The following is a 12,058-nucleotide window of genomic DNA, read 5'->3' on the forward strand; positions in this document are numbered from 1 at the left end:
CTGCAGCACATTTAGACGACCAATTAGCAGCCAGGCAGAAACATGACTCAGTTATTTTAAGGAGAACTGGATCCCGCTTTCAAACATGGCCCCCCATTCATTACTGTGAAAGTTGCTCCCTGGGTGCATTTGATTTATGTTAATGCCAAAGCCTGTGCTGATCAGTCTCAACCAGCAAACTATATCTTTAATCACATTCATACACCATGACTTTCTTTGCATCAGGTTCATTGAATCAGTCCTTGTCTTTTAATGTCTTTGACATTTATACACTGGTGGTGACATGACACTACAACAACTCCAGCCTCGTGGGACGATAAAGAACATATGTGCATACCTCAACACACACATGCCTTCAGGGTTTCCTGAGGCGACATTCAATGATATCAACCCGTCGCCTGGGTTAGGGCCGACTTATTGTGACGGTGGTGTTATTTGTCCTTACTAACAATATTTGCGTGTGACAGGCTTCAGGTACACAATTGCTGCACAACAATACATATTTCTGGTGTGTCACCGTTGCCTTTCAGTGTTTGATTTGTCTTGTTTCTGTCTCAATTTCTCTCATACACACACACACACACACACACACACACACACACACACACACACACACACACACACACACACACACACACCTCTTCTTGCTCTTAGCGTGTCACTGTAAAGATTAAAGGCGTGTTTCTCTTCCAGCCATTGTCTTCCTCGTCTCTTTCACCCTCTTGCCACGTATCTGGGTGCAGTTGCCTCATCATACGGACCCTGAAGCTGAAAACATCTGAAGTGGAAAACAATATGTGACCTCCTCGGCGCAACGCACTGTATTTTTCTGTTTTTATCTTGGTCTTTGTGCGCATCTGAGGAGAGGTGCGTGTGTATGGGGGGTTGCGCGTCACGAGGTGAGGTGACAACCTGGTTTTCTCACTTTGCTAATGAGCCTTGAAGATCAAACAACCAACAGCAAATGCATGAAAAAACCCAACGACCCCCCCCCCCCCAGAAACAATTAAGATACTCCCAATCTGTCTGGGACTTATTGCTTTGTGCCATCCAACCTGCTCGCCATCAGACACCTTAGAGGGGGTACAAAGGTGTCTCCCTTGGGAGTATTCTCTCCATCTGCTCATCATACTGAAATCAGAGGCACATGTTTACTTGAACTGGTTTGTCAGAGGTGAAGTGTACCCGCACTTCACTCAGCATCCGTTTCTCGGTGTCTGTGGTCTTGCACAAGAAGACCAACTAGAGATGGGAGAGGTAAAGTGTGATAAGATGCAGATTAAGATCCGATTGCTGTATTCAAAGCTCTGTGATTTCACACGGAGGCGTCTCGTCTGTATGAGATGGGCTCAGATTAACGAGGCGAGATGAGATGAAATAAAACATAATGTCTATAAGCAGCCTCAGACTCAAAAGAAAAAAATAACCTAGAAATCATGAGAGAAAATAAAGTAGATGATATAACGCTAAATAAAGTAATCATATTTTTGATCAAGTGGTATAGCAGCATCATTTACCATCAAGAATACTAGCCATTATCAACTGGACCCCTATGAAAGGCGCCAAGGTGTCATTTATTACATAATTTAGTTGTAATAAAAAGCCATACATTATTGGCCCTTCACCAACCCTTGTTTAAAACATATACAAAACATACAGGAAAGTAAGTCTTGTGTAGTCATCCGCATACAGACATTCTGGCAAGTCTTCTTCTCTGGTCTCGGGTCAGTACTTAAGACCTTTGTTCCAAACCATGGAGTCTATGGCGCTCTCGAGCTACTGTAGTCTTGTTCTAACCTGTGGAGACATTGCCACCTACTGGTCAAAACAATGTCAGCGTCACAGCGCGGTACAAACCGTGTGAAAGTGTGATTATCAAAATGAAACTGACTGTAGACCATTGAGATTAGGTTAAATATATAGTTCTGCTTCATCTTGACAGATATACAAATTTATTTCTAGAAGTTAGCCTGTTTATTTTATTCCAATACGTTTGTCCGTCGTCTCTGTCGTTGCAGTCCTTGGGTTCGGAGCCACATAGGAACCATCATCTGTTGCTTGTTTCCCCTGGTGGAGGCGGACGAGTCGCTGGAGGAGCAAATCAAAATGGCGAGCCAAGAGGAGTCTGTGAGGGAGTTCGTCGCCGTTACCGATGTGGATGAGGAGAGGGCCCGGTTTTTCCTGGAGTCCGCCGGCTGGAGTTTGCAGGTACGTCTTTCCTGCGTTCTTCCGTTGCGTTGCGGTGGACTGTACGACATGAAGTCAATAGGAAACAGCGCTGATACATGTGTCAGACGAATAGCTTGACGGCTAACATTAGCCTGTGTTGCCGGTAATTTGTGCAAGTCACCATTTGACAATGGCCCGAGCGCTTTGTCACCAACCAACTGGGGTGTTGTACAGTTCGGCAGCGGGCCCGGCCACGAGCCCTTAAAGCTCCTTTGATGACGTCTCATTGCAAAGCAGGTTGCTATTAAGTTTTGGCTAGCGCCAGTCTGCGTGAGTCCATTGAGCCGTGCTAGCTAGCGTTAGCCCGAAACGACGTAACGTTATCGCTAGATATTAGCGATACTTATAACCATGTAAAGATCATTGGATAGCTTCTGAAGCTGCGACATCCGCTGTCACGCTGAATCACGTGATTGTGTTTAGGAAGACGAACGCTCATCCGCTCTTTTTGTGGAGTCAAATATAAATAGTAAAGTGAAAGTGATTGACTGTTACGAGTTTTCTCACTCGACGAGCGCCATCATTGTTACAACAGTTAAAGAGACTATACACCTATCAGCTGGGATACTTTGGTGGAAACAGGGATTTCATACTTAAAGACACATCAACCCCAGATGGAGTTGAGTGTTCTAGCTCTTGACTGAGATGTTTAAAAGGTCATCAGTAACACGTGACACTCGTTATGCTGGTAAGCTGTCTGTCAGGATTTCTTGGTGACATTGATTTTTTATTTGTTTTGCCTCCTCCCAGCTTGCTCTCGCCAGTTTCTATGAGGATGGAGCTGATGACGACATAGTGACTCTTCCTCAACCTGAGATCGGCTCCTCGGTGTCCCGGTCTGCCGGGCCCAGGTACCGTTTACAGCCGGCTAAACTCCAGTGTGAAGAAAATGTATTGGGCACACAATGTGCATTGTCCAGTCGAGTTTAGCAAAACCTCCTGGTGGAAAGAGTCTTTGTTCATGAATTTTAATTTGGTAACCCACAGATTCAGTGCTACAAACCTACTTTTTTTCCCCCTATATCATCAGCGCTCAGCCCAGAGTGACGTCCTTCAGAGATCTGATGCATGAGGCAGAGGAGGAGAGTGACGAGGAGGAAGGTCAAAGGTGAGTTGAATCGTGTTGCCTGTGTGTCCGTCTTTAGCAAATGTGTCACTTTGCTTTTACAGGAGAAGGAATACGGCAAGCTTATGTGTCTGCTTTGCCCTCCTCGAGAAACTCACAGATCAGAGTTGGATAAGTTATAGAAAATCGATCATGGGCCTGGTAGAGGTTGAGTGTCATGCTCATCCAGGTGTTTGTGGCTGTTGATCAAAGCTGTAGACTTGTCTGTCTGTCTGAGCTGTACATCCTCACGGTGTTTGGATGGTACAAGGCACACCTAGCAGGGGTGATTCCAGAATGCACCAAGCTATTTTTGGTCTCTCTTCATTCACTGTGAGCCGGTCGGCCGTGCTTTCCTGCAGCGTCAACAGATTCTGCTGCCGGGGCGGTGCAGTGGACTGGTTGTTAAGGGGATGTGTTGGGTTGCTAATCAGTAAGCAAGCTGAGGTAAAGAATAGTACACGTGTTATCTAGAGTCAGTTATATTTCCATGCATTATTTACTTTTCCTACAGTTCTGTTCCGCGGTGCCTGATGGCTTTAATATTTACTTATTTTCACCTGACATGCGAGTGGCATTGAGGTCATATTTCTTTGTGTGTTTTCACATCTCCTCCTGCCAGGTAACTCTCAGTAGGGCTGAATCGAATGTCATTTTTCTTTTGATGTTCAAAGCTTCGAATGTCTTTCGTCATATTTTATGACGTTATCACCCTGACAAATATGGGGAGAATATGATTCAGTGTTATTGTGGTTATGTAAATGTAATCTATGGTGCTGTTGGATTGCTGCTAGACCTCCACGTTTTGTACAGGTGTGTACTGTAGAGTAAACCGTTTTGACCACTGTGACGATGTTTTTTTTATTATTAATGGCAATACGGCAACAAATATGGATTGAAGCAGATTTTCTTGGCTGAAAACATATTGTGGAAATGATTAAATGTCTCATTTTTCTCAATAAAGTTTGACTGCGAATTCTCAGTCATAACTGTGTGTTTGAGAAGGTGGTCTATTGCACCCAGTGTTTCTGTAAGTTAGTCATGACAGCCAGCTGTTGTGAAGGTGATGACGTTGACCTAGAGGACTACTATAACTACAAATACTTGGGTGTTGTCTTGATGACAAACTAGCTTTGAATCCTGTTCATGCTGCCATCTTTAATGAGATGCTTTCATTGAATGTGTTTTAGCCGTTTATTGCTATTGCTCGGTTTTAAAATCAAAATCTGTCCAATAAGAATAGACTTGGAAGTCTTGTTTCAGGGGAGGGGCCAGGCGATGCTCTTGGAAATTTATAACCGATCTATATTGGACTGATTTCTGAGCCTTTTTGACGCCTTCTTAATGTTTTATTCATTATCAATAATCTCTACCAGCATCAGATAGAGGGGGGACGCATCACCCGCTGCGTCAACGCAGAGCCAACGCACGCAGATAGATAGATAGATAGATAGATAGATAGACAGACAGACAGACTGACTGACTGACTGACTGACCGACCTAAAATTCTCCTTGTCCTCTTCTTTTTAGGCGTTTTGATGCCTAGCATGTGAGCTTGTTTTTTGTTTTGACACATTTTCGTGAGATGACACAAGTTGATGACTTTACGTCTTAGCGCTATGGTACCCTAGACATTCATCCAACCATTATACCTCAACATAGATTTTATTAGACCAGTCTCAACCAGTGTGACGTTCAGGGGGGCTTTTTGTTGTTAAGCTTGTTGCACCTTCATGGGTCGCTCTTTCTGCGTCTGCTTGTTTTGCTCGTATTGTTTAAGAGTTCCTCACCATCTTAATTCTCACCCTGCCAGGTTTTTCGCGGGGGGCTCAGAGCGCAGCGGGCAGCAGATCGTCGGGCCTCCCAAGAAGAAGAGCTCCAATGAAGTGGTGGAGGATTTGTTCAAGGGGGCGAGGGAACACGGGGCTGTGCCGCTGGACAAGCCTGGGAGAGGCCCAGGGGAGACCAGCAAAGCCAAGGTGAGGTGAAGCTTCGCGCTGCGTCTGTTGTTTATCTGCTCTGTCTCTTCATCGTCATCAGTTTGTTATTGCTCAAATAGCTGGATCAGCTATTTCACCTGCTTCTCTTTTTAATGTCTCCTCTCGCCACGAAGGCCTTCATTGGAGGAGGCTACAGGCTAGGCGCAGCTCCCGAGGAGGAGTCGGCCTATGTGGCTGGAGAGAGGCACGGCTCCAAAAGCCAGCAGGATGTGAGTACAGATCCTGATGGGTCCTCTTTTTTTTCAGTTGTTGCTTTTGGTTCTTGCATCATTGGTAGTAGTCAAGCCCTCTAGGAGGATTTCAGCCAATAGAGCAAACGATCAGTCCACCTAATTCACTGCTAATTGTTCAAATGTGTATTTCTGTACACACACATACCAAGGAATAGCATTATTTTTATGAAACATTGTGATAGCTCAGGCAGCTACAAGTGTCACGTTGTTCTTTATATTGTCTATTGTGTGACTGCATCCTATTTTGGGGTGTTGTGTTTCCTTGCTATATTCTGGGTCTGGACCTCTTCATGTGTCCATATATCAGGTTGAACATTAGGAAGCCTTGTTCACCTTTAAGGCCACAAGATGTGCTGCTATCGAGTGGAAGTTAGGCATTTTATTCCCTGATACTTGTATTCTACATTAAGCTGCTAGCATATCAAACCACGTAGTGTGCAGGCGATGGTTTCGACATGTACAGGAAGTGTCGATGGCAGTGAGCAAGTGTGGAGCTGCGGCTACTTCCTGGAAGCTCGAAGTATCAGTACAGACCCGGTGCACGGCACACATTAGAAAAAGTCTCATGAGAAAAGATGCTTTCATTCAGTTTTTACCATCTCTATTTACAGGGAAATAACATCCATATTGAAGTATGACCTCGGTCACATGAAGTGTGTGTGTGTGTGTGTGTGTGTGTGTGTGTGTGTGTGTGTGTGTGTGTGTGTGTGTGTGTGTGTGTGTGTGTGTGTTGTAGGTCCACGTGGTGCTGAAGCTTTGGAAGACCGGTTTCAGTCTGGATAATGGTGAGCTCAGAAACTACAGCGATCCTGGAAATTCCAACTTCCTTGAGGCAATCAGAAGGGGGTGAGAATATTCTGTTAAGTTATTCAAAGTTATATTTAGATTGATTATAGATGCATGAGGACACACTGTGTCCTTAATGTTTACATGTAAATACCAGGCTTGGGGAGAAACGGAATACATGGAACAGGGTTGCGTAATTCGGATACAGAAACAGGTGAACTGTGTATTCGTTAGTTAGTTAGTAGTCAGTAAGTGTATAGGAATATGTTTTTAAAGTAACCCTGCCAACCTTGGTAAATGAGCGTTGTGGGCAAAATTGCCCTTGTTCACCTGCAGGGAGATTCCCCTGGAGCTGAGGCAGCGGTCCCGAGGGGGCCAGGTCAACCTAGACATGGAGGACCACAGGGACGAGGACTTCTCCAAACCCAGGATGGCGTTCAAGGCCTTCGGTGGCGAAGGACAGAAGCTGGGAAGGTGAGATCAAAGAACAGCTGCTGAAATCGACGCACATTCTAAACACAGGCTGGTAAACAGCTCTTACTTGTTTTAAATCATCTTTCGACTGGGTGTTGGCTTTGTTTCTGGGCCTCCAGATAAATGACTGAATGAATGTTAGAGCAAATTCAGATCACAGTGAAATCTCATTGAATTGATTATTATCAATTCAGTAATCCGTCCATCCATTTTCTGCTGCTCTCTCGATCAGTGATATGGTAATCTGCTCAAACATATTGTCAGTTTTCACTTACATAGTGACCACCAAGTGATACCAAGTGCTTTTTAAATATGGTAAAGAAAACAAAACAATGTGTATACGTGTCATAAACAAACATGATGTGTGAATGTACTACAACTTAAAGGCGGAGAGACGTCTGAAGCTCAATAAATCATGTTCAACTTTCGCATTATCTGAAGAAAGCGTAGTCACAAACAGAGCTGCTCCTCTTAGCTCAGATGCTTCTTTTTCACAGGACAGCGATGGTGATTTTCTTCTCTTTTAAAGTTTTTTTCCTCAGTTAGAAATGTTTAGTATCTCTCCAGCAGCAATAGGAAATGCAAAGAAATAGTAAAACAAACTGGAGCAGGAAATGGCATCAGATACATAAAAGTGCAGACAATGAAGACGCATGGAAAGTCCCAGCTTGCCTCTTGTTCTTAAAAAAAAAAAGAAGAAAGTTAATATACAAGTAAAAGGGTAAATCTCATTTTGTACATACTTAGTAAAAGCACCGGCCCTGCAATATCGTCCAAATATCAGCGCATTTGGACAAAAATGTTTTATTTATTGTCTCCGTATCGTCCAACCCAAACCTCAGCTCACTGCCTCAGTGTAGTACGACCACAGTTTGACAAAGTGAGTGAGTTCTCATCTGTTTCCATCCTCCTCCTCCTCCTCCTCCTCCTCCTCTAGCGCCACCCCAGATTTGGTTGTAGCTCCGGCCACCTATCAGCAGGACCAGGCCGCCAGCGAGGCCCAAGCGAGCACCTCCGTGGCCCTGGACTCCTCCCAGCCCGTCACCAACATCCAGATCAGACTGGCCGACGGCGGCAGGCTGGTCCAAAGGTTCAACTACAGCCACAGGTGATCGATGAGCTCTTTTTAACTTGTAGTAGCACATAAACCTGGATCTGACCGCTACAGTTGTCTCTATGTTTCTGTGGAATTTAATGCAACAGACCTGCAGTACATGTTTCCCCAGTTGTTGAACCCACAATGCCCAAGTGCTGAACATGTTGAAACAAAAGATTATTTCGATTCCAAATGCAGAGAAATTGAACGTTAAGTGACGAGGTGTCCCGGGAGCTGTAAGGGACACAAGTATGCTGCTGTTCTAAAGCAACGGGAAGTTAGTTACTGTAGTTTGACCCTCAGTTGTAGTCAATGAAGGTACTTTAAATCCCGATTCAGTGGGACTTTCTGAGGATAGCATTATATCCGAGGCCAAAGTGCACCTCTGTGAAGGAAAGGGGTGCGCTGGATTTATGACACGGGAGAAAACTAAATAGGGAAACGGAATGCGGCACAATAATCGTTTAACATCCGTTCTCTTGTTTTCATAATCGTTGAAAAACTGCCTGACCCAAAGTCACATTCCCACATTTCCCGTTTTGATGTGTCGCCGTGTCCCTCAGGGTGTCTGACGTGCGCCAGTTTGTGGTGGGGGCCCGGCCCGCCATGGCCGCCAGAGAGTTTGTCCTCATGACCACCTTCCCCAACAAGGAGCTGTCGGACGAGAGCCAGACGCTGGAGCAGGCTAACCTCCTCAACGCCGTCATCGTCCAGCGGCTAAATTGAGGGGGGGGGGGGGAAAGTAAGACCAACCCCTCTCCTCCACCCCCTCTCCCCCGGTGGTGTGGCTGAGTAACTGCAGCCCTGTGAAACCTGCTGCCCCTTCTGAGGGAGGAGAAAACACAGACTTATGTTTGGACTTCTAATTTCTGATTTATTATATATATTTTTTTTTTCTAAAGTGAAACATAACATTCTGCTCCCCAGAGCCCCCCCCCCCCCCCCCCCCTACGTTTAACCTCAGCCCTCCATGATCTGTGACAGGCAGTAATGAGGGGGAAACTAAAAACTCTCCAATCATTTAAGAGCTGTTGGAAAGCCAACAGATGCTGTTGATTTGTGGTTGTGATGGGGGGGGGGGGGGGGGTCTACCTGACAGCAGTAGATGGTTTAGCCCAAAACACGCAGCAGCAGTCCAGCTTCCCGCAGAAATGTTCACTAAACCCGGCTCTTTTTTCTTTCTCCTTTTAACACGCTCCCCACATTTCCTCTTCTATTAACCGTACTTTGGCCCTTCAGCTAGTTTACTATCAGGTACTGGGGCCTCACCAGATCCATGCAGCGGCAGACTCCCCGTCTGTTTGTCCGTCTCAACGGCACAAACCAGACCCACATAGGGGACACCAGTCTTAATAAGGTAAAAGTACACGTTGACAATGTGCTTTGGTGCAAGTTTCCATCTCTCTCCACATATTCTATGTGGAGTGAGAAGTGTAATAGTGTAACAAAACACTGGGGGGGGGGGATCTCCAACCAACCTATACCAGTAGCCTTACGCTCCGTCCCCCAGCTCCATCACCACACCTGTCCCTTTGTTCAAATGAAGATGGAATTATTTTTTTAAACCGCCTTTTCCTCCCTCCCCCCCCCCCCCCCCCCTCCCTTTTACAGACTGTAGGATTGTCCCAGTTAGACGGTGGCATTTTGATATTGCGTGACATGACGAACAGTCACACACGGCTTTATAGTCAAACCAATGGTTGAGCAAAAGAACATTTAGATTGTAAACACTGGTTTGTAGAAGTGGAAGTTGAATTCCTGCGACGACACTGACACCTTCTATGCATCCTGGGGCGACACAGAAATATGTTTGGACCTCTGGTGAAATAAATCCATTTTATGGTTGATGTATAAAGAACTTATGGTCTCGTGTTTTTATTGCAGGCGGGGCGGGTGGGGCGGGTGGGGTGGGGTTATTTATGTCAGCTTTCTGGAGTGTTCTCTAAATGTGATGTGGTTCTGTCTAAGAATCGTGGCGTCAGTATTTCAGTCAGAACATCATCACTATTATTCACTGCATGTACATGAACTACACTGATCGGATCCCTCTGGGCGGTGGCCACATTTCAGAAATGTCGATAGTCTTCAGTGGAAACCAGACTCCTTGGTCTTGAGTACCGTTTTAACCATTTTCCATGAGTGCAGTTGAGAGCCATGAAATGTACTAATGTAGGGTGAACGGTATGTGTAAAACATTTAAGAAATGCAACGGTGGATGTTCAGTGCAGTCGGATGGTCCTGGGTTTTGGCAGGACAGGAGACACAACAGTGTTTTCTTTCAGGTGAGGTTTGATAGTAACTCGCTCACATACACAATATTCTGCATGTACCTTGTGTTTGGAGTGCATGACGAAAATACAACTTCAGCCTCTTGTGGCTAAACTGAGTATCACAACAACAAACACTTGGATGAATGAAAAATATTCCTCTGCCAGTACACTTTTTCATCTGTTTTCACAGAGAATACATGAAAAGTTATGGATCTTTGAAAAAATGACCTGGCAAAAACGTTTTTGTCATAAAACGGAATTGAAATCATTGAAATTCATACTTTTGTTTTTTTTCTAACTTGACTCTCGGGGCTTCCGTAGAAATCTGATGGTGACGCTAGACTTCTGGAGCCCTCTATGTGGCCATAAAAAGCTCAGACCACGTGACTCTTACACGTACACACCAGATGACAGGAGATGGAGAACCTAGTAGTTTTCCTTTATCTGAGAAACAAAGTAGCACATTATATACTCTATGTGCGTGATTCTCTATGCATACTATACGTTTAAAAACACCCACATCTCTACGTGTACATTACATGTGACTAACAGCTGTTTCCTGTCAAGCCTCGAATAATCTTCGAATATAGGTCGTACATGTTCTCCTGAATTGTGTTGACTACATCACACCAGGTTCTCACTGCTGCTTTTGTTTCCAAGAAGCCTGTGGGTAAGGAAACATCCACTCTAAATCGTTGTCTTTACTAATCTCATACCGGCATCATTGGTGTTCGGCGATGTAATCAACTCCGCCATTCTTCCGATAATTGGACACAAGACAGGAAACCCAAATCACTTTCAGTTGTGCTTTTATTGTATTTTGAGCCAACATGTATCTCCGTTGCCGCGCACGCCCACATGGACACTCCATGTCGTGCACTTAGAGCCAATTATCTGTTCCTGTGACGTCGGCACACAGCACCCACCAAAAACGATTGAGCTGCAAATTAATGAGTCATAGAGAATGTTAGAAAATCCAAAAAAGCTAGAACGTGAACATATTAACACTGTTTTTTCCCTGTCAGAATAGAATAGAATGAGGCTCATAAATGGAGATCGTAATGCAATTTATGATCTCAGTTTTAATTTCATTGAAGTTGTCCCAGTGGGTATCAGAAGCACTTACTTGTATTGCTGTTTGTGATACATTTTCTACAGGAAGGAAGATGCGGGCATTGCTATGGATGCAAATTTGATACAGAGACATGAACATCTGAGTGTCTGCGGGGACAGGACGATGCTTTGACTCGGAGCTGTTCACCTAAATTAGCCCCGTCTCTCTCTCTCTCTCTCTCTCTCTCTCTCTCTCTCTCTCTCTCTCTCTCTCTCTCTCTCTCTCTCTCTCTCGCTCTTTTTCCCCCAGTAGTTGTACACTGCAGTGAAAGCACTGTGAGCTGTGTTTCTCTGGGAAGCCTGGTTTATTTTGAAATACACATTAAGTATAGGATTCTGAAGTGTGTGTATGAATCAGTGAGATTAGACTACACACACACACACACACACACACACACACACACACACACACACACACACACACACACACACACGCACACAAAGGAAACACTGTACGCACTGTCCACCAGGGATAACTATAATCACAGATACAAGAAAACCAACACAATACTTAATGTGCCTTCAAAATAAAATGATTTTCTCTGCAGAAGTGGAAGCTTCAGTTTCAAGGTCCTGGTTACACTGTCATGGATTACTGGGACACCCATACATATTATTGTAATGAATTATTAAACTCATTTCAGCAGGATAGTCTATATATATATATATATATATATATATATATATATATATATATATATATATATATATATATATAATTATTATTATCGTTCCAAATTATCACTTACGAA

The 12,058-nt window shown here is 44.4% G+C and overlaps 1 protein-coding gene across 1 annotated transcript; it reads left to right on the forward strand.

The window, feature by feature from the left end:
• Window positions 1-2,010: 2,010 nt before the first annotated feature.
• Window positions 2,011-9,781, forward strand: nsfl1c (NSFL1 (p97) cofactor (p47)). Its single transcript, XM_068733431.1, has 9 exons — window positions 2,011-2,208; window positions 2,980-3,080; window positions 3,260-3,337; window positions 5,148-5,313; window positions 5,448-5,543; window positions 6,304-6,413; window positions 6,690-6,827; window positions 7,765-7,935; window positions 8,487-9,781. The coding sequence occupies exons 1-9, from the start codon at window positions 2,107-2,109 to the stop codon at window positions 8,647-8,649; spliced, it is 1,125 nt and encodes a 374-aa protein (XP_068589532.1). The 5' UTR covers window positions 2,011-2,106; the 3' UTR covers window positions 8,650-9,781.
• Window positions 9,782-12,058: the final 2,277 nt, after the last annotated feature.

This window comes from Cebidichthys violaceus, unplaced genomic scaffold (assembly GCF_023349555.1).
Source record: "Cebidichthys violaceus isolate CVI_PGR_0920_01 unplaced genomic scaffold, fCebVio1.0.p SCAF_6, whole genome shotgun sequence".
Taxonomy (NCBI): domain Eukaryota; kingdom Metazoa; phylum Chordata; class Actinopteri; order Perciformes; family Stichaeidae; genus Cebidichthys; species Cebidichthys violaceus.